The 23,888-nt window shown below is 40.1% G+C and overlaps 2 protein-coding genes across 2 annotated transcripts in view; one reads left to right on the top strand and one right to left on the bottom strand.

Moving 5' to 3' along the window:
- The window catches only part of CNTNAP2 (contactin associated protein 2), a 1,400,287-nt gene that overhangs the window by 587,159 nt on the left and 789,240 nt on the right, over positions 1 to 23,888 (bottom strand). The window lies entirely within an intron of this gene.
- On the top strand, positions 1,215 to 10,054 carry C6H1orf189 (chromosome 6 C1orf189 homolog). Its single transcript, XM_042471214.1, has 4 exons — positions 1,215 to 1,377; positions 3,960 to 4,000; positions 7,409 to 7,538; positions 8,242 to 10,054. The coding sequence occupies exons 1-4, from the start codon at positions 1,303 to 1,305 to the stop codon at positions 8,341 to 8,343; spliced, it is 348 nt and encodes a 115-aa protein (XP_042327148.1). The 5' UTR covers positions 1,215 to 1,302; the 3' UTR covers positions 8,344 to 10,054.

Genomic DNA, 23,888 nt, shown 5'->3' with positions numbered 1-23,888 from the left:
GCCAAAGCATTATAATTAACTAGATTGATTCTATGCTATGTTAGACGAGGTGACATGAATTTAACAGGTTTTACTGATTTTTTTTTTAAAAATCTATAAGACTGGTTGATCATATAAATTGATCGGTTATAATCAATATCTGGTCAGCTAAAATAACAAGTGCAGGTGGCAATTTTGTGAAGTGGCTGCTACTGTCAGAAAGAAGAAAATCTGATAGCTGGATATCTGGATTTGTCGAAAATATTAACTGACCTCTGAATTTTACCCCAAAGTGCAGAATTGATTTGCTCTGCCATCTCACTATGAGGCATTCTGCTTTTAAGTAAAAATCACCCCAGAAAGAAATAATAATAAAAGTAGTAAATGTCTCTGCTATTTTCTTCTCAATTTACAAGAAGCCAGATGAGGGATTATTCAAGAACTATAGATATGTTTATTAGGAAAATCCAGGAAGAAAAAAAAATACTGTAATTAAAATATAATCAGAGTTAAAAGTGGCTATATTTCTGCAGCTTTTTGAGAATTCATGCTTTGGAATACAATAGCAGGTAGTCAGGAAGAAAGGGAAAGCAGAAGAACCTTACTCCACCAATGCTGCATCTACACTGCAGACATAATCCAGTTTGACACCACTTTAATTGCCATGGCTCAGTGCTACGGAATTCTGGGAATTGCAGTCTGTTGGGGCACCAGAGCTCTGGTTCCACAACAAATTACAGTTCACAGAATTCCATAACACAGAGCCATGGCAGTTAAAGTACTGTATAGTGGACCCTTGTTATACGCTAGGGTTTGGTTTCAAGATCCCCCATGGATAACAAAATCGTGGATGCTCAAGTCCCATTAAATATAATGACATAGCAAAATGGTGTCCTTTATAAAAAATGGAAAATCAAGGTTTGATATTTGAAATTTATACTTTTTTAAAACATTTTCAAACTGTGGATGCTTGAATCCGTGTATAAAAAAATCTGTGTATAAGAAGGGCCGACTGTAGTATCAAACTGGATTATTTCTGCAATGCGGATACAGCCCAAATCATCATCAGAAATCATCTGTGCAGTTTGCCTCTGTCTATGAGGCTGAACTCATGGATACCAGATCCAGGCCTGCTTCTCCTTTTCCTGGCCTAAGCAACCAGTGCCAGACAACCAATCAGGATCTAGTCTGCTAGTTCTGAATGCCCAGTGTGCTCCCTTGGCAACCACAGAAACAAACTGCACCAGGCCAGGGAGGCCAGTAAGAAAGGGAGCAGGAGGATACAACTATTGTCTTCCTAAGTTTGTCAGCTGCCCAAGCACAATGGCATCCACCAAAGCAAAGACAGGACAGCCAAACCAAACCACCACACGTGAGCAGTTATTGAAAGAAGAAGAGGTAGGACTTGGGGCTGTGGTGAGAACCACCCTGGGAGTGAGTGGAGCAAGCAGAAGGCAGTAGCCTGAGTTTGAGGCTCACAGGCACTATAAAGGGGACAAACAGGGGAATCCATTTTCTTGAAACACATTAAGGTCAGGGTAACTTGCTGACCACCTATGGGAATCAGTTTCACAGCTTAACACGTTTAACTAAGTTCATCTGCTTCATAGACTAGAAACCTTCCTCTTTGGTTTGGTATTCCGCAGATGGGCTTAATCAAACACAGAATGGTTTAAAGTTCATTGGACATTTTGTTTTTACTACACATTTTTTTTCATTTGTTTTTAACTGCCATTACCTAACCTTGCTCCAAGCCTCTGGGAAATATTGGGCTAGAAACTGCACTGATTAAATAAAGAGCACCTCCTAGACATATATGGAACACCCCTGAGAAAGATTTCATATCAATACTTTAATTTAAAATGAATTTCTACAAGTCTGATTATAAATCATATTAAAGTTACTTTGTTCAAACTTCTCACAGATATGAAACTGAAAGGACACTGCAATTCTAAATATATCTAATATAAATATATCTAATCCATTGTGTTCAGTGAGACTTATTTCTTTATATGTGTGTGTGTGTATATATAGTCTTTATTAATTTTAAATTTTAAAATACAAGCATCAGAAAGTATAAAATAGTAGACAATAGAAAATATCTGTATCACTAACTATTTGTTTCATTGTTTTCCGAGTTTACATCCAGCTTTGATATCCATTCCACAAAAGTATAAAATAAAATAAGGCAATATACTGACTACTTGTCTTGTTGTCTACAATTCAAGTGAGACTTATTTCAGGCACTTCTACACTAATGGAAAAAATTGGCCTCATCTTGTATTTTTCTGGTCCACAGGGACCCCACAATGGCCCCATTATGTTCTCACACAAAAAATACTTCAAAACGACACTGGCACAACTAGCTGCACTCATCCCCCCGGCGAACTAGCTGTTTTTTCCCTTTTTCAGCATGCATCTATCTAGGAGCCAAAAGCCCTTATGGTTTGCCTATCAATTTAGCAACCACCATGTACTCCAACTGGATGCCTCTCCATCCAATTCCCCTTTCCCCTAAATGTACACACACACAAAGGAGTCTTCACGAGCAAATCATGGCGGAGGGGTGGGTGGGAGGATGGTATGTGTGTACTCCGGTCACTCAAGTCAAAACAAAGGTGACCCAGTGCTGATCAGGTGGGGAGGTGAATGGGGAGGAGAAGAGTACAAACAGTAAAACAAACATGATACTTGGACTGAGGGGGGATAAAGAGGGAAGGGCTAGCCTGATCTAACCCCTCACTGTGTTGTCATGGATGGACAGACACTGAAGTAGAAAAAAAATGTTGATCAGGCTTCCCAAATCCAACCAGTCACACCCATCAAGACTTCCCCCCACCCCAACATTGCTATGGAGCATAGTCCACACATATTGTTAGCACACCCTGCATACCTAGCAGTGTTTTTGGAGCTCCCATATTCCATATTTTATATCTGGAGCTAAGATGCTCTTGAGAGGTCATGATGACCTTTGGGAACACTGTTCACAGTAAAAACAAGGTGAAGACTTTGATTTCATTTGGGGCCCTGGTGGTGCAGTGGTTAAATGCCAGTACTGCAGCTACAAGGCTGTGAGTTTGATTCCAAGCAGGGTTCCAAGGTCAACTCAACCTTCCATCCATTTGTAGATCAGTAAAATGGGGGCAATTGGTTTACACATTGTAAACTGCTTAGGGAATGCTAGTTCACTGAAAAGTGGTATTGAAATGTATTTGCTATTGGTCCATGCAGAAAAACCCTTACACTTATAAGACTCTCCAAATGCATCTTGAATTTCACTTCAGCTGGAAAGTAGCCACTCCAAAAAGTCTGCATTTTACCTCAATGAAAGTTAATAAACGACTCAAACTATTTTAATGTACCTGGAATTTCTATAGATGATTGATCAAAACACTTCACAGCAGAAGCACATTTTGCTTGATCAACTGCTTTGGCAACTCTTCATGACTACAGATAATTATTTGCTATATACCATGTGCTATGTACATGTACTGACCTCTTGTAAACTTATAGAATGAACAGAACTATGTGATGCTGTGCATGTGACTGGACAAGGACCTTATTGCATTACACTCTTAAAACAGGGCTATATTGCTTTAACTGCTCTGACTGCCTCCTGTTGCATTTTGGGGTTTGTAGTTCAGTGAGGCTTAAGAGTTCTCCGGTTGAATATTCTAAATGCCCATTCCTAAACTACAAGCCCCAGAATGCAGCAGGAGGCAGCCACAGCAGTTAAAGTGACCTAGCCCCATTTTAATGCAATAAGGTCCCAAATCTGATCACAACTAGATGCTGTGACTAAATGGTGATATTGTACCTTGCAATTACAAATACCTACAGAACAGTATACAAAATAGCTAGCTGTAGGGAATTAGGGATGCTTTCTATCATGTGAGAAAATTCCTCTGTTTTTTCCTCTGGTACCAAGGTACAAGCCTGACCATTTCTTTTTTCACTAACTATCTTTTATTCCATTTCAGATGTTAGAGAAAATTCATGATTTTACTAAAATGATCAAAAGGTAAATGGATTTCAAAATCCTTTTTTCAAACTGTGTACTTCAGTGACTAAAGGCCCCTTTTCAGTACAGAAACAATATAGCAGATTGGCTCCAAAGCAGAAAGGTTCTGACACCCAGCTGAAAAGGGAGATAGGAGAAAAATCGTAAATTGATGATAAATAGCAAAACCTTCTAGTGTTGTGGTCTGATTTAAGTTAGCTTCTGTGTTGGTTTTGAAAACCACATCAGAACATGACTGTGGCATGAAGATAAGAGCTATTCATCTACAATGAATTGCCAACCACTATCAGCAGGTTTTGATTGCAACTGCTGCTTATTACACATTGTTCAGTTATGCCCCACGTCATCATGCTATATTTGTGTGTATACAGTATATAGAAATGCCCTCCCACATGCAACACATCAATTGCATTCCTCATTTCTTGAGGACACAGAGGAGTATATAAAAGCTCCAAGAGAAAGAAAGAAAAGAAATATTTCAGAGCTTACAATTCTTTTGACGTGCTAAATTTTTTCCAGGTAATGTAATTATTTTAATAGCACTTAATGTATTTATTTCACCTCAGACTGAGTATAGCTAACATAAAAAAACCTTAAAAAATTTCTAAAGGAGTTTAAGATAAAAATCTGAAATGCTAGAATACTGAGAGAAGAATCTGGACCTAAATTCAAAAACACGCGGCTAAAATAATCCAGTTAGAGACTGCTTTAAACTGTCCTGGCTCAATGCTAGGGAATTCTGGGAATTGTAGTTTTGTGAGACATTTAACCTTCTCTGTCAGAGAGCTCTGCTAGCACAATAAACTACAATTCCCAGGATTTCCTAGCACTGAGCCAGGGCAGTTAAAGTGGTCTCAAACTGGATTATTTCTGCAGTGTGTTTTGGACCCTGGTTGAAAAAATATGGAGTAGATACAGAATTCTTCACTGAGATGCCATCACTGCCATAGTAGGAAAGGTTTGCCATATTGTAGACCATCAAATTTGGACACTGCATACAGTATTATGTAAATTATTACATTTGTGAATACTATCATTAATTTACAATCTAATTGTGCAAATTTAACACATCAATAATTAAATTTATTTCTAACATTATGTTTCAACCTTGCACTCACTCACTCACTCTCTCTCTCTCTCTTAATATTTGCAGTCTGCCCTCCATATCCACAGGCCCTGCATCAACTGATCCAACCACCCATAGCTGAAAAAATATATATTTTTAAAAAATCTAAAAAGCAAACCTTGATTTTGCCATATATATTTTTATTGCCCAATTGTATATAACAGGACTTGAGCATCCATAGATTTTGGTATCCATGACAAGTCCTGGAATGAATTCCAGCAGATACCAAAGCCTCACTATTCTCTTCTGAGAGATGTTTAGTCATGGAATTTACCAAGTGATCTTGGGCAATCACTGCTGTTAACAACCAAGTCAACTTCAACATAGCGACCCTATGAATGTGAAACCTCCAAGTCACCCTGCCATCAACAGCCATGCTCAGTTCTTGCAGATTCAGGGCCGTGACTTCGCTGATTAATTGTATCCATCTGTAATGTAGACTTCCTTTTTCCTATTACCTTCTACCTTACCAAACATTGTCTTTTCTAGTAAGGTATGTTTTCTCAGGATATGACCAAAGCACAACAATCTCATTTTAATCATCTTGGTTTCTAGGGAGAGTTCAGCCTTGATTTGCTCTAATACCTATTTATTTCTATTTTTAGTAGTCCATGGTAAGTAGAACTCTTCTCCAGCACATTTCAAATGACTTGATTTTCTTCTTATAAGCATTCTTCACTGTCCACTTTTCATAACCATACTTAAAAACTGGAAGTAGACAACCCTAAATTTAATATTATATATCTTTACATTTGAAGATCTTGTCTAGTTCCTTCATAGGTGCCTTCCAAGTCCTAACTCTCTTGTGATTTCTTGACTGCATTCTCCGTTCTGATTAATGAGTGAGGCTAAGTATGGGAAAGCTTCAACTCTTTCAATGTCTTAATCTTTTACGTTAAGGTTATGAAAATCATCTGTGGTCATTATTTTTGTTTTCTTAATGTTCTATATAAACCAGCCTTTGCACTTTCTTCCTTAACTTTCTTCAGTAATCATTCCCACTCTTTGCTATTTTCTGCTAGTAGCATGGTGTCATCTGCATATCTTAAATTGTTTTTGTTCCTTTCTCTAGTTTTCATGCCTCCAAATGTAATCCTGCTTTACATAGGATATGTTTAGCATACAAGTTAAATGGACAGGGTGATAAAATGCAGCTTTGCCTGCCCCTCTTCCCAATTAGAAATTTCTCAGTATTCTGTCCTGATTGTAGCTTCAAGACAATAAAACGTTGTTGCACATCTGTTTTTTCTCTAATGTGTTCTGCTACTGGTCCTCAAGCATCCCCATTCTTGATTTAAATTTCCCTGGCTCAGTGCTAGGGAATCCTGGAAATTCTAGTTTATTGTGGTACCAGAGCTCTCTATGTCTCACAAAACCACAATTCCCAGAATTCCCTAGCACTGACTCAGGGTAGTTAAAGCAGTCTCAAACTGGATTTTTTTCTGCAGTGTGTTTTGGACCTTTGTTACAAAGCATACTCTCTTCCCACCCACCTCATAATTATTTCAACACATACAACAGTGCACAAGGAAGCAGCAACATGTGACACATTGTAAGCAAACACTTGAATCATGTAATATTATTTCTCCACCATTTTGTGATGATATAACTAAACAATTACAGTTACATTGTAAAACAAGTCCCAAAGTCAGGAATTTGAATTGGGGTGGCCGGATCATAACAATGGTGGTCACTGTATTTAAAGTAATCACGACTAAACTAAGGCCCCTTTCAGACTGCAGTTATAGCAGTCTGATATCACTTTAATTGCCATGTTTTTCATGCTACAGAATTTTGGAATTTGTATTTTGGTGAAGTACTAGAGCTCTCTGGCACCAAACTCTAAGTACCTCATGAAACTACAAATCCTAAGATTTCATAGGTTGGACCCATGACTATTAATGTGATATCAAAGTGCTATAATTATGTTGTGTGAAAGGGGCTTATATTAAAAATAGATAAGAGACAATAGTTGTTAATAGGTGTCACATAAGGAAATAAATATAACTGTAGGCAGAAGGGAGAATTGGACTGTAGGCATCCACCCATGATGGCACTAGAAGAATGATATTCTTTAAATTTCAACCATATGGCAGTGTAGTTATAATATTTATTTATTTATACCCTGCTCTTCAGCCAAAAGGCTATCAGAGTGGCTTACAAATTGTTAATTAGACATGCCTCAGTTATTGGGGAAATGAACTTATTGTAAGTAACCGGTTACTTTTAACAGTCACTCCTAACTACTGACCCTTTGTCCCATCACACTACTGTTTCTGCAGCTGGGAGCGTAGCTACGCCATGAGCCTGCAACTGTTAGCACAAGAGGACAGGTGTTTTGAAAAGGCCAGGAAGAGGCAACAGGCAGAAATGAAAGAAGAACTACACTATGCTAATAAACAACTGATAATGGTAAAGTCTGAACCTGACAGCAACCTCCCTTCCTCTTTTATGCAGGTGTAATGGATAAAAATCCTATCAAAACATGAGGTCAACTTTTTTTATGAGGTACCCCTCTACTTTCCATGGGAACAAAATAATTCTTCCCAGTCACACCCATCTAACTCCAGTATCACAGCCATGTATGCTTGTACCCTTTCACTATAATTAATGTTGGATTGAATATAACAACACTGAAGTTCACATGTGGCAGTGTGAGCACTGCTTTTTTTTAAAGGTTGTGTGCTTTGCATTTGTAATGGCCATAAAAATGGCTTAATTCTGGTTGCAGTTTGTACATGGAAGTCTGCCACCACAGGAAAAGAACGCAAGTTGTATTAGAAATTCCCCTCACAGAAGTGTTTGTGAAATGATGGTATAATCTAACATTTAGTGTGGTTCATAGTTTAGAGTCAGAGATATACTAGCTGGTCTCTTTTTCCTTGCTTCCCCTATCCCCATATTCTGTGCTTTCAAAGGGATCCCACCCACTGCAGGGAGGGGTACCAAAAGCAAGTGCAGCTAATCTCTCTTCCCCAGACAGAAGTAGTTTTCAGCATACATATTTTAGAGGCATGAATACTGGGATGTGCAATGCCAGGACAACAGAATGGTGGGATAATGGGTTGTGGAAATACAAGAGATGAGCTGCTAATGACATTTCCATATCTGGCAGGTTCGGCGAGCAGCCTTACGTCATCTCTTAAGCACTGAGCATCTGCAATACCAGCTGGAATTGAACCACTTGGGCAAGTCATTCTATGCAGAGCGGTTGTAGGAATTTGGCTTATACAAGCCTAAAAGTCCAGATCATATAAGCATAGGTGCTTTAATATTGTACTTTCTACACAAAGAGGACCTACTCTCAATATTTAAATATCATATAAAATATCATAGGAAAACATTAAAGACTTTTTGTTTAAACAGTATACTCTGAGTTGTCCCTATTGGTTTTGATACAATTACATACATGTAGTGGCAGATCAAACAAATACAGGTCAAAAATTAATTATAGTGCAAATACAGTACACAAATCAGTCAACGTTAAACATTACATCCTATGGGTTGGAGAAAGTTTAAGAAAATGCATTACTTTCCAACTAGAACCAGTAAGCTTTGGAAATGCTAAATTTTAGTTGTGTCTTTGTGTTTGACCGTTTCTGATAAAAGGTCAAAATCTCAATAAAAGCATATGTAACAAATTAAAATGCTGAAGAAAAGTACATTTATGTTTTACACAGCGCTGTGATATAAAGAAATTATAGAACAATTCTGTGTTTCTTATACAGTCTAATGTTGTAAATGTCTAGCTAATTTGTGTCTGTCCCTTCAGTTAAAATTTATCAGTTTCCGTACAAACACCGTAAATGCAATGAAACATAGTAATAATGTAACAAAAAAGGAGGTAAAAACTGCATAAAACCAACCTGCTGAAGTTTGAAAATTCTTTTAAAAAGCTTAGAAACATTCTAAACAGAGTGGTTTGAATTCAGTGTAAAGTTAGCTGAGTGAAAGTTCCTGCTATTTCAGTTCCACAAGATATGCAAGCAATTGTATAACCACTTCAGTAATCTTGTATACAACCACTTCTACAAAATAAATAGCAGGTAACATCACCTGTCACCAAACTGGATCATGACTAAGCACACATTGTCTGTACACATGTATTTATGTGTGAATTTGGTAACCCATTTGAAAATGTAACAAGTTTAGGCTAGATTTAATACTTTGTATGTTTTTTGGAGTTTTTTGGAGTTTCCAAGCACCTTGAAGGTTAATACAGTAATTGAAATGCAACCACATTATTAAACCATTCCTTTTCCCTGGGGAATGAGACTGATAGTAAACTAGAGACTCTATGTTACAGTATGACTTATTTTTAATTGACTGTGTCCACTGCAAAAAGACAAAAAGAACAGATAGTAAAGAATATTCTATTATGCTCTAATCTATGAAAAAGCAAACACTAATTGTTGTTTCATTGAGAGTTGGTAATGATTAACTGATGAATGTTTTTTTAACCACCTGGAAGATAAACATGCAAAATATTATGGTCACTGAAACTATCATGGTACTAATAATTCAGAATAAATGCTCCATAGGGAGCCTAAAAAGACACATTTTGTTTCTTCATTCTCTCTACATTTCGATGTAAGGTCTTTTTCAGCAAGGCATATTTGTGATACCAAAGGAAGTGCTATTTCAAAAGTAGATTTATTGATTGTGGACTTTATCACATGAGGCTGCTAAAGTGGAATAACAGCAGGTCAGTAGTGTCTGTGTCTGTACTTTATCATACAATGGTGTGACTGTCCTGTAGCTGTATTGTCTTCCATCCATTACTGGAATACTTATTTTGACTGATGAGCAAAATCCATGAATGGCACTGTATAGATGGGCCCTTTGCAGCACGTCAGCGACATGCTAGGGTTGCCTTAGGGTGGCGCGTGCACACGCCCCGCAACCCTAGCACATCGTCAGCGTGCCGCAGTTGTGCAGCACCATACAAACGGCGTGCACAATGATTACGTCACAGCTGTGCTGTGTACAAATGGCGCTGTGCAGCTGCGACGTAATGGAGCTGTCTCTGGCACTTTGCAGCACCACAAACAGGAACCACTTTTTACAGCTCCTTCTTTGCTGCACAGTTGCCCTGTGCAGCAAAGAGAGGCGCCGAGGAGGAGCCTCTTTTGGCGGTCTGCACACCACCAATGTTTCCCAGTCGTGTGGTTTTTCAACTATTGAGCCATGTGTGATAAATTCCTCCCACTGCAGTTCAAATATGCAGGTAGTCACATGGTATAAGCGGGCATTATTATGCTCCTTTCCTTTCTCCCCCTTGCTATCCCCAAGTAGGATATTTTTCTTTTTTTTCTTTCCAATTTCTTTTCTTTTTTAACTTAATCAGTTGTTGTGATTGCACAATTGGGGAAAAAAAGACCAAAAGGCCTGCTGGGAAGGACATAGGTCAGGATAGTGGGATTATGAAAGCCAGTGTGCAGAAGACAGAGTCTGGAACTAAAGCAGTACCAAGGCACATTTTAAGAGCTATGCGAAAATGACTGCCCTCAAACTGGTATGTCTGTGTTTTCTACACTAATGCAATTGTGGTATCTTAGCAGCCTGGTTTGCTAGAGTCCTTATTTTCATTTAAGTTCTGGGTAGTATCAGAAATTGATACTACCCAGTTATGCTTTACTAAATTCTCATGACATTATCTAGCTCTCCATGAAAATACTGAGGATTTGACCTCAGCAACTGGCCTATGGTCATTATAGGGTTGGTTCTCTTTGTATTGGAGAGATCACAACTCACTAGTACAGTACTGTAGTGGTAGAGTATATGCAAAAGATCCCAGATTAATTTCCCGACATCCGCTGTTAAAAAGAAGTCTCCTTTCAGAAAGACAGAAAAACTCCTTCCATGTAACAGGAGACTACTTGTGGAACCACCTTTAATAGAGCAGTAAGACTCACTCTATTAGGACAGGTACATTTTACCAGATAAAAACTTTTTACAATATTCATTTTTTTAAAATTGTGCTTCTTCCCTACAATGGGATGTCAAGGAAAATGCAACATGGGATATACAGTAGAAGAAATAAAACATGTATGTGAGAGTCACAGTGACTAAGCAAAAGCAATTAAGAAACCACACAGGTGTAAAAGTTAATGTAATTTAGAAGTCTTGAATGTCAAGAACAGAATTATAGAGTGTACAATTTGAAACACCTGAGATTCATTAAGTGTACAAGGTGAAATGATGAAATTCTTAAGTATGGGTTGAACTATGTGAACCAATCAAAATGAGTGTACACGCCCACTGGGTGGAAACTGACTAGTGGGTGGTGTTTAACAATGGCTATAATAATTGCTATGTTTGCCTATGTATTTTGTGGAGTAGTTTGGAATAGATTGGTGTAGAGTGTATAGTTCGGAGTATTGGAGATTGAGAGGGCATATAGTATTTGTATATAGTAGAATAAAGTAGATCTTTTATATAAGACTACTGAGTTGTCTGGTGTCTTGAGTGAAGATACAAGAGCCAGCAGGATCCTGGAGAAGTTTGGAGACTTCTCAGGAAGAAGAGTGACAAGGCTTGGAGAGTTTGTCAGGGTCTTCAGGCTATTCTCTGAAACTCTGCAGCTTTGGAGAAAAGCATTAACCACTGACCAAAGCTGGTCAGCTCCGCTGCATAACAAGGTGGTGAGTTAGAGCCAGAGGTGAAGAGCTACAATTCCCATCATCCCTGACATGGGAGAACAACTATGAGAGAAAAGTGGATTATGCAACAAATAGATATTTAATGTATTTGTTGCTCCAAAAATAGGACCATATTGAAAAGCCTCCTTTCCCCTCTATGTTGTGTATAGTGTATCTAGAAATATTGTAAAAACAAACTCTGTTTATGAAGACTGTTTGCCCTAGAGGAAAAAAAGAGAGAATGGAAATTATTTAATTGGATCAATAATTTCTTGGAATTGGTAACCCAATTTTAGCAAATATAATAGATGATAACTCAGTAGAAAGCCAGATAATGATGAAATTATGGCATGTGTTTACAGCTCACATCTTGCCTAACAGATTCTACAGCAAGGCCTTTTCTTTCATAAAGAAGAATCAAGGATAATGCTTGTCACATTGGCAAAATAACAGGAGCTCCCGCCTACCCTCATATGTACCATATGCAAGGAATATAAAAGGCAATTTTGTTGAGAAAAGCTGTGAAAACAGAGCATGTACTAGCACAAGTCAGAGATGCAATATGTAAGAGGCATTAATGTCCACTGATGACAGTAATTACTCTTCCCTAACAGCTGCTCTCCCTCCTATGCTACACGTGTTGCATCTGCAGAGTCTTGTCCAGCAGAGCTGTTCAGGGTGGTTAGAGAGCTGACCCAACTGCCTCCCTCCCTGAACCCTTTGTTGCAACCAACTAAAACCTGCTGTGATGCTTTTAATGACTTCTTTGCAGACAAAATCTATCGGATAAGGGCTGATCTTGACACCAGCATTATCACAGAAACAGTAAGAGAGGTGTCTAGAGACTCCGTGGACCATGTTAGACTGGATCACCTTAAGTTTGTAAGTACTGATGAAGTGGACAAGCTCCTTGGAAGTGTAAGGAAGATGACATGCGCTCTCATGGCTGACCGCCCAGGGACAGTTGCATTATTGCAATCTATAATTAATGCATCCTTTATGGAGGGCAAATTTCCATCACAGTTAAAACTGGCAGTGGTTAAACTGCTCTTAAAAAGCCCTCCCTAGATCCCCTGGAGAGAAACAACTATAGACCGGTCTATTACCATTTTTGGGCAAGGTGATAGAGAGAGCTGTGGTATTCCAACTCCAGGCCGTCTTGGATGAAACTGATTATCTGGACCCATTTCAAACTGGCTTCAGGGTGGGATATGGAGTGGAGACAGCCATGGTTGCCTTAATCGATGATCTCCATCTGGGCACAGACAGGGGAAGTGTGACCCTGTTAGTACTCTTGGACATCTCAGCGGCTTTCGATACCATTGACCATGGAATGCTTATGGAAGGCCTGAGGGAGTTGGGCATGGGGGCACTGCGTTCCAGTGGCTCCGATCCTACCTCTTGGGCAGGTTCCAGATGGTGAGGCTGGGGGACAGTTGCTCTTCTAGAAAAGAGCTTACATCTGGCATCCCTCAAGGCGCCATTCTGTCCCACATTTACATGAAACTGCTGGGAGAGATTATCCGGAGACACGGGGTGCGGAGTTATCAGTATGCTGATGACACCCAAATATGTTTCTCTATGTCTCTGACTGCTACAGTTACTAAGGATGACATCTCCCCGCTGCATCCCTGCTTTGAGTCAGTAATGGGCTGGATGAGGAAAAACAAACTCAGGCTGATTCCAGAGAAAACGGAGGTACTTGCCTGGAGTCTTTGTCCACCACTCCTAGACGGAATTACACTTCCCCTGAAGGATAAATTTCACAGTTTGGAAGTACTTCTGGCTCCTTCTCTACGTTTGTCATCTCAAGTAGATGCGATGGCTAGAAGTGCTTGGTACTAACTTCGGCTGATACACCAACTGTGACCCTACCTCAGCCGAATGGACCTTGAAGCTGTAGTACATGTTCTGGTAATCTCTCGTCTTGATTTCTGTAATGCGCTCTACATGGGGTTATTCTTGTATCAAGTTTGGAAGCTCCAACTAGTGCAAAATGCGGCAGCCAGGTTGGTCACGAGCTCTTCGAGATTTGACCATATAACACCTATTTTGAAAGATCTACACTGGCTCCCAATCAGCTTCCAGGCACAGTACAAGGTGTTGGTTATCACCTTTAAAGCCCTATATGGCTTGAGCCCAGGTTACTTATGGGAACACATATCCCTATACAATCCGCCCCGCACTCTTAGAGCAAGTGGGAAGAATCTGCTGGAGGTACCAGCATCCAAACATGTCTCTACTTCCCAAAAAGCATTCAGCATAGCTTCCCCTAAACTATGGAATGGACTCCCAGTGGAGACTCGCCTTATTACATCCTTGGAAAGTAGGCGGTAAAGACAGAGCTCTTTTGCCGCACATATCCTCCTGACCACCTATGAAGACTATTGGTATGGAACAAGAGCATCTGATCCTGTGATTGATTGATGTTTCATGTTTTTAGCTGTGGCTTTAATTATGTGGTAACTAATGTTGTAATATTGTAATTGTTTTTAACTCTGTTGTGATCCCGCCTCGATCCATTGGGAGAGGTGGGAAGATATAAATAAAAACGATTAATTAATTATTATATTAACAAGTCTCAGTTGTATCTGTGCAGTGAATCTAATATCTGGGAACTTTCATACATTAGATTTGGGATTAGGCAAGGCCTGTGGTCAGTACTGAAACCTTATTTTTTTTGGGGGGGGGGGGCAATGGTAGGAATAAATGATATGCTTGACCCACCATGAATGAGCCTAGTGCCTCTTTCACCTGAACTCATAATGACTCAGTTGTTGTTAGCTGCTCTCAAGTAGATTCAGACTCATGGCGACCCTGTGGATGAGACATCTCCAAGTAACTGTATCTTCCACTTCTCTGCTCAGGTCCTGCAAGCCCATGCCTGTAACCTCCCTGAATGAGACCGTTCACCTGGTCTGTGGTCTCCTCCTCCTCCTATCTACCTTTCCTAGTATTATTGTTCTTTTTAGTGATCCATGCCTTCTCATTACCAAAGTATGACAGCCTCAACTTGATCATCTTGGCTTCCACGGAGAGCTGTGGTCTGATCTGTTTAAAGGACCCATTTGTCTGCCTTCTTGGCTACCCATGGTATCCTAAGTTCTCTTCTCCAGTATGACATCTTGAATGGGTTGGTTTTCTTTCTGTCTGCTTCCTTCACTGTCTAGCTTTCACATGGTAATGGGGATTACAATGGTCTGAATAATTCTCAGTTGTATGTTTTTATTCTTCAGGATCTTTTCATAGCTGCCCTTCCCATTTCTAGTAGTTTTATTTCTTGACTGAATTGACATTCTGGTCAATGTTTGATTCTCAAAAGACAAGAAATCAAATATTGCAGGCCTATGTCTGGCTCAGCCAGTCTTCAGACTAAACCTTTGTATCCTAAAACAGCACTCTGAAAAGTGACTGTCCAGCTTAATTAACTTATTTTTCTTGGTCCAGAATGAGCACCATTGACTACATAATAATTTCTAAGGATCTTCTCCTCTATGCCAAGGACCTAGAAGTCATGCCTAGATTTGAAAGTGATCATCTTCCAATTTGGCTACAATTAAGCAACTTCATACAGGAGACATACACCAAGGACTGTTATCAACTCTCTTTAATGCCATCATGAAGGGCCTATGAGGGAGCTAAATGGACCCCCCCCCCAGCTAAACCAAACAATAGGTGAGGTATTAGCCTCAGACAACCTTTAATGTAATCTGGAAGTAATCTTAGGAATGACCTAATAACAACTGAGTCCTCTGATGAACTTCTGGAAAATTACAACAATCTTACCCAAGTGCTGTTCCAGTATCTAAACCAGCAAAATAGTTCACATTGGAGGCAACAACACCACCATCACTCAAAGACGTGGTTTGACAAGGAATGTGTTGATGCTCAAAAAACTCTCATTACCACTTACCAGGGCTATGTATCAAATTCTATGCCAGAAGCTGCAACAAAACTGCTTCAGCAGAAGAAGAGAGCCTACAAAAAACTGCTGGGGTAGAAGAAAAAAGAAGCCATGAAAAATAATTGGGCACCATTGATTCGGGCAGTCAAAACCAACAACTCAGCTTTATTTTGGCATATTACATCAAGTTCCCAAAGCAATGCACCAGCTACAGTAGGTAGACACATCCCCCCAGGGATCTGGGAGGAACACTTCAAAGCACTCTTTAAGGACACTTATGTTGAAAGCGGATCTGCAAGCCAAACCATAGAGAACCTCCTAAGGTGGGCACCGATCAAGAAACTTATAGCTCAACTGAGAATGGGGAAGGCTACATTCAGAAGCCATTGAAAATAATTTGGAATCCTGGGCCCCTATTCTGGCATCTCTTTTCAGCTGTATTCACAATTATGGTCAAGCACCTAAGGACTGGGAGCTTGCTACCATCACCTCCATATTTAAAAAAGGAAAGAAGAACAATCCTGGCAAATACAGACCAATTATACTCCTCAATATGATCAGCAAGCTCTGTGCAAGACACTTAGAGAGGAAACTCCAGACCTGGCTGGAACAAGAAAACATATTTGAAAAGGAACAAGCTGGCTTTAGGGAAGGCAGAACCACCATGGGCCAGTGCCTTGTACTCCATCACTTTATTGAAAAATATTCCACCTGCAATACAGGCGGGTTACACACCGCCAAAAATACGTATTCCATACGTATTAGGGTTAGGAAGGGGTGGTGTTTCTGCACCCCCCTAACCCTAGTACGTATGGAATATGTACAATATGGCAGCGCCCCTTCCACATGGGGGCCGCCATATTGACGTAACGGACGCTCTGCGTCTGCACGTGGTGCACCGGAAGTGACGCCGCGAGTGTGCCCTTTGGCACTTGCGGCGCCTCTTCCGGGGCCTGAGAAGGAGCGCGATTTCCGCGCTCCTTCTCTGCAGCGTCCGGGAGTCGCGCCGTTTAAAGGCTGCATCTCCTGGATGCTGCAAGTGGCGGCGGAGCCAGACCGCCGCTTTTCGGCAGTCTATAACCCGCCACAGTGTCTGTCTATGGCCCGGAACAGATGGGCCTTTGCGGTACCCTCGTCACGTGCAAGGGTTGCCTGGTAGGCAGAGTGCCCACACGCCCAACAATCCTCACATGTGATGAGGGTACTGCAGCTGTGGAGTGCCCACCAAACGGGGCGCATAACGGTGATGTTGCAGCTGCGCCGCTTGCAGACAGGGCAGCGCAGCTGCAATGTTACCTTGCTGGCTCTGGTGCTTTGTGGCGTCACAGCGTCACTGCAAAAAGGAGCCACTTCCAGGCGCTGCTTTTTTGCTCCACAGCAGCTCCGCACAATTTGGTTGCTGTGGTGCTCCTGTGGAGCAAAGAAAGGCGCCAGGGAGGCGCCTCTTTCTGGTGGTCTGTACCCCGCCTTCGTTGCCTTTACAGATTTTAAAGCAGCTTTTAACTCTGTATCTTGAAACAAAGGATAGGAAAAACTGTGGGTTCAGTGACATGGGGAATTATCTTGAGAACACAACCTTCCATCCTACAGAACTAGAGGGATAGCTTATTTCAGCCCTACTTTATGTAGATGATGCAACAGTACTTTCAAGAACACTCACTGGTCTAAAAAGAGCACTAAGTATACTAACACAGTACTGCAGAGAAGATCAACTAGAACTCAACTATCAAAAAAATAAAATCATGGCATTTGCTAAAAGGCCCAAGAACCATAACTGGAATATAGATGGCTACAAGACCAAAGACTTCTCTGGCTTCAAATATCTGGAAGTAATATTTTATGCTACCTGTAATAGGAAAGCCCATGGGTACCATGCTGCTGGTAAAGTGCAAAGGAGCTCAACGGCGTGAAGTCGAAGGCTTTCATGGCCAGCATCCATGGTTTTTTGTGGGTTTTTCAGGCTATGTGGCCATGTTCTAGAAGAGTTTCTTTCTGACATTTCGTCAGCATCTGTGGCTGGCATCCTCAACAGCCATCCTCAAATTTCTTATGACAAGAAGAGGCCACTATATATCAGTGCCAGTCAAATTTTTCAAAGCCAAATCAGTTGCACAACTGCTTTATGGATCCCAACTGGAACGCGTCCCCAAGTGTGTACCATTAGAATTTGTGCAATCCAAATTTCTAAGATCAGCATTCCAAGTTCCAAAATGTGTCTCTAATGCAGCACTGACACTGGAGTCAGGCTTTATGAAAATGGAGTCCAGTCTGTGAGTGAATATCTGTTGTTTCCTACCAAATCAAACTATCCTTTTTCCCCCTTACTGCACTTCCCCTGACTGATAAATTTCAGTCTATATGGAAACAGACGGTGACGACTAAAATTTCTTCACTTCAAAACTTTTGCTCAACATGGGATATGAAAAGGCTAAAGTAACCATCAAACAATGGGTTTGATGACAACTAGAACTACCTATTGCTCCAACTTATCTGACTCCAGCAGATACTTGGCATCACCTATGGCATACTTAACAAAACTCGAAGTACTGAAACACCATATGAGTCTTTACTTTGGCACAATTCCATGCCCTTCCCTCAGCTGTATTTGAAGACCAATACAAGAAGATCCCCTTCTCAGAGAGATTATGCCCCTGTGATGCTGGCCAAATAGAGACAACAAAGCATGTACTACTCCAGTGCTCATACTACAGGGACATTTGCTTCAGCCTTATCTCCCCTCTATTGTATAAACATCAAGGACATACCAGTCAATTTTACACTTCTTTACTGCTTTTGGATGCCAATTCGGGTATAAAATATAATGTTGCCAGATTCTGTGAAGCTGCAGTTAAACTCTATCAGGCAATGATCTAACCAGTAGGCTAGTACCAATCTTGCCCTGCCACAATAAAGGATATTTTAAATACTGTTTTTAACCTGTGTTTTTACCTTCTCTCTCTCTCTCTCTCTTTTCTTATCAATGCTTGTCTATGGCCCCACCTGGAATACTGTGTCCAATTCTGGGCACCACCATTCAAAAAGGACATTGAGAAACTGGAGCGTGTCCAAAGGAGGTGAAGATTCTTGAAACCATGCCCTATGAGGAAAGACTTAGGGAGCTGGGGATGTTTAGCTTAGAGAAGAGAAAGTTAAGTGGTGTTATGATAGCCCTGTTTAAATACTTGAAGGGGTGTCATATTAAGGAGGGAGCAAGCTTGTTTTCTGCTGCTCCAGAGACTAGGACCCAGAGCAATGGATGCAAGTTACAGCAAAAGAGATTCCACCTCAACAGTAGGAGGAACTTCCTGACAGTAAGGGCTGTTCCACAGTGGAACACACTCCCTTGGAGTGTAGTGGAGTCTCCTTCCTTGGAGGTCTTCAAACAGAGGTTGGATGGCCATCTGTTGGGGATGCTTTCATTGAGAGTTCCTGCATGGCAGGAGGTTGGACTGAATGTGGTCTCTTCCAACTCTATGGTTCTATGATTCTATACCCTGGATTTTATGAATAATTCTGATATAATGTTTTACATGAAAATAGTATAATCTGTGTAATACCAGATGCCTGTTATGTTTTCAAGTACTATACCAGCAGTAGTTCATAGATGCACACATGTATTGGTTTTATTCCTTTCATAAAATTAATAGAGATGGGGAAGTGAAAGAAACATTTCTCACTTCATTTTGACTGAAACTAGGGTGAGTCATTATTATTATTTTATGTTGAAGAGTTTCCCCAGTAGATTACTACTACAGCTTTATTTATGCATGAAGAACAAACTGAAACATTAGTTGAGGAAAGGAAACTTTATCTTCCTTAGTAAGGGCAGTTCAACAGTGGAACACACTTCCTCAGGGAGTGGTGGAGTCTCCCTCCTTGGAGGTCTTTAAACAGAGGCTGGATGGTCATCTGTCGGGTATGCTTTGACTGAGAGTTCCTGCATGGCAGGGGATTGGAGTGGTTGGCCCTTGTGGTCTCTTTCAACTCTATGATTCTTTGATTCTATATTAATAATTATTTAAGCATTTAGAACCACTGCAATTTTTACTCCATTTCCTAAGATTTTATTTAGCTTTTGGAATAGTATACAAAGAAATACAGTGAACCTGATAGCACAGAACGGAATAGGTTGCACTCCAGAGAAGAAGCTGTTGAAGGCATGCTGTCCAGTAGCACCCGAAGGAAGAAGGAGAAGACACTGACCATGAATAAGCACAGTTTGCCCTACTGTGCAAATATGCTGCAGACAGTGAGGATATCATGAATGACATTTGTGCCCGGCACAAATTTCACTGGTGCAGAAGCACTTTAAACTCACTTCCTGTCCTGCCCCTTTTCACAATCAGCTGGCCCAAACACTTTTCTGGTGGCCTTCCCAATGGTTGCCTGCTTTTCCTGAAATATCATAAGGCTCTCCCCTCTGGTTTCAAGGTTTTTGCAATGAAATTCCAGGGAACTGGATGTTGCTGACTTGCAAACCCTATTGTCAACACAACCTACATTGGTCTGTAAGTCACATTCTGGAAATGAACAGTAGTCTACCACGTCAACAGCTTATATGAAATTCTTGCTAATAATTTCTCACATTGGAAATATGGATCTGTGTCTTGGCTGGATTTTTATATACATGGTTATATGGGAAATAATAAGTATTAGAAAAGTACATTAGCGTGGTACATACCACCAATAAGTGGCAACAGCACGGTCATCAACCCTAGAATGTAATGGCAGCGTAACAATGATGGCATCCTGTATACATGAGCGCCACCATTGTTAGGTAAGTACTGCACGGTGTCCACATGTTGCAGCGTGGTGCTTATGTAACAAGTGTGCCAGTGTCATTAAAATAACCTGCTTTTCATGGGTTCTTTTTCCTCTGCAGGGAAGCTGTGTGGTTTGGCGACTGTGTCTTCCCACCAGAGGAAAAACAGGATCTGGCAGGCTGCCATTTTTCGGCAGTCTGTATTGCACCGTAGTCTGCCAAAAACAATCTCTAGAAGGTCCTGTGATAGGTAGCTAAACATAAATCATAGGGAGAATGTACCTCCTGTCAGGACAAGTTGGCCAGTTTAGACATTCCAGTACATCTTGAAACTGCCACAGAAAAGAGGAAGAAAGAAAGAAAGAAAAAGAAGAGAAGAAAAAAAAAGGAAAAGAAAAAAAAAGGGGGGGGGGAAGGAAAATAACAGAACAGGATGGTTAATATCTATGCTGGAAATAGCTTTTACAACAATGCAATGGGAGGAATCTCCCTTTGATTTGCTGGATAAGAATAAGACTGTTTCACATTTTTTATTTTGAAAGATCACTGCATTGAAAATACTATTTGTCTGTGACCCTGACAATTCCTGCCCCTTTTTTTCAAAACCCAGCATTAAAATATTTGCTTTTTATTTGCATTCTCAATTGCCCTCCATATCAAACAGTGAAAGATGACAGGCCATGTGACAACACTCTAGTCCCCAATACATTATGTCTGACAAGAAGGAAGCAGCCATGGCCAGGAAAGCACAAGGGCCAATCTGTTTACTGTCTGGAGAAGTTCAGAAGATTTAGAAACCAAATTGTTCACCTGTATTTTTCTGACATATCTAGTCTCTTTCAGTTGCATACTTCAAAATAATGTAGCATTGTTTTTATTCTTCTGTCATTGTGACTAATGTTTTGAATGTCTGCTTTATCCATGGGTAGATGTAATTTGGATTTTTATGTAACCTGAGAGACTGTTGAACAGTTAAATATTTAGAATGTGGGGCTGGTGTCTATCATTCAATAGACTAACACTGCATAGATGAGAGAAGGAAGACTTGTAGAAAATGGGGACTAGCTTAATGTTTTGGATATAAGGGGGCAATTATAGGCATATTCATTGGCTTGAATCAACAGCACCTCTGCTTGTGGTGTGTTTATTCCCCCCCCCCCCACACCACACACACTCATCCGGGTACCCTCGATGCTTTGAGTCACCTGGCATCCTTTTCTCTTAAGAAGCCTTGGCTTCAGATAGTAGTAAAACCAGGGATCTCCCTTGTTTGATATTCATCGCATAAGATCTCTTGTTAACATCTTTCTTCAAAGCTAAAAGTTTCAATTTTAATTCACAAAAAGTGTGGTGGCTGTAATTTTTCTTTTAATATACAAGGAACAAATTTAAAACACAGAGAGACATCTTCACTATTATATTCTCATAAGAATCCACAGCCTGCCAATCCGCATATACCCTGAAATTTGTTATTGTTAGGGGAATTCATGAACTACATTACCGTACAAAAGAGTTCATTGGTATTCCCAGATATTAAAACATGCCAGAAATAAAACAACAACACAGAACGAGAATGCCTTGCATTTATCTGCAAGATTTAAGGTCTTGAGGGGAACGGTGTCCTGTTAGCGTGGAGTTAAACTAAAAATGCACAGACTTGGAGTCACATAAAAACATCGATTCCATAGAACTAAAACCCACAACCCCAAAACTGGATAACATACACTCCAGAAAGGTAGTGAGGGGAATTGGTGTGACTCTCCAGATGTCAGTGGACTGAAGGATCCCAGCAGCCATAGCATGTATTCTGTATCTGCTTATTAACATCTGGAAGCGGTTCTATTCCCACACCTACTTAAAAGAGAATTATCTCCGAAATACAGGACAGTACTATACCTTTAATCTTAATTAAAGCCTTAGACACTGCCAAACAGCAAGGGTAAATCATCATTACATTAAGGAAATAATTAAGCATTGCTGCCAAGGGTTTCTGTTTCTATAATTATATGAAAACAAAGAGCCGATTTTCCTTCCTTGTTTTTTCTTGAACAATGTAGAATTTGAAATATGAGGGAATAAGGGAACCTGGCAGGCTAAGGTCTTCATGACGGTACCTTGAGAGATCATGTAGCACCTTTGAGATTGTAACTCAGATGAGCTCTGAGATCAAGGAGAGCCCTTCTCTCACTTCCACCACCACACAAGCATGGTTGGTGGGGACGCGAGAGAGAACCTTCCCAGGGCTGTCCCCAGACTCTGCAACTCCCTTCCCAGGAGATCAGAATGGCCTCCTCCTTGTTATCCTTCCGTCGGCAGGCGACATTTTATTTAAACAGGCCTTTAAACAGAAGGTTTTAGAATGGCTGAGGGGGGTGTTGTACTGTTTTAACTGTGCTGTTTTCAAACACTTTTATTTTTTTAACTGCATTTTATTATTTTAATGACTGAGTTGTTTTTATTACTGTAATAGTTTAATTCTATTTTAATGCTCACTTTGAATGTTTTAATTGATTTTTCATTGTAATCCACTTGAGGTCCCACTTTTAGGGAAATAATAAATAAATAAATATATTAACAACAACATGGACTTTCTGATCACAAATGATGGAAGATATCTTTAAGATAAAATCAGTGGAAGCAGAGTTTTTGTTGAGCCTGTTGGATGAGTTCTAGAGAAGAATTATGAATGGACTTTACAGTGTATATGACAGCATGAAATTGTCATGCTCAGAGGTGAAGGAGGCTACTCAGACTAAGAAATGGGTTGATGGCTATGTTGAACTTACTGAATGGACAAATGCAACCTATTTAAGGAAAAATCCTTGACAATTTTTTTAAAGACTGGGAAATACAGTGCCCCTCCCCTTATATGGGAATCCGTTCTGGATTCCTCAGTGTAAGGGGAAATCAGCGTATGCTGACCAATAGAACTAATGGGTCGTGCCCGGGCACGATGGCACGACAGCACGCGCATGCCATGGGCACACGCCCCATTAGTCTTCCAGGTATGCAACAGGCTTCCACACACCGCTTTCAGCATATGCTGAAAGCCACGTATGGCACGCCCATGTAAATGCAGGCTCGCTGTATTGATTTCCTAGCATTTAATTGCGTCAATTATTGTTCTAGGTTTGTAAAAATGACGTAGTTTGCTAATTTGTAGAAGCTGTTCTAATATGAATTACAGAAAGTCTGTAATAGAGGGGATATAATTGGTTTGTTATGTTAGATGGTTGTTTTTTGTTTGTTTGTTTCTTTTGTTTTGTAGGGAATTTTAGATATAATAGACTATTATTATATTATTATATATTATTATATTATTATTATTATATTTATTTATTACCCCCTTTTTGCAAAACTGGGACTCAGGGTAATTTACATATTTAAAAAAAATGTACATTAATGAGCAACAAAATGGTACTTTACCCGAGAAAATAAATTATACAATATTAAAA

The sequence above is a fragment of the Sceloporus undulatus genome, chromosome 6 (assembly GCF_019175285.1).
Source record: "Sceloporus undulatus isolate JIND9_A2432 ecotype Alabama chromosome 6, SceUnd_v1.1, whole genome shotgun sequence".
Lineage (NCBI taxonomy): Eukaryota > Metazoa > Chordata > Lepidosauria > Squamata > Phrynosomatidae > Sceloporus > Sceloporus undulatus.
The sequence above is the reverse complement of the archived record's forward strand: the minus strand, read 5'-3'. Positions and strand labels throughout refer to the sequence as shown.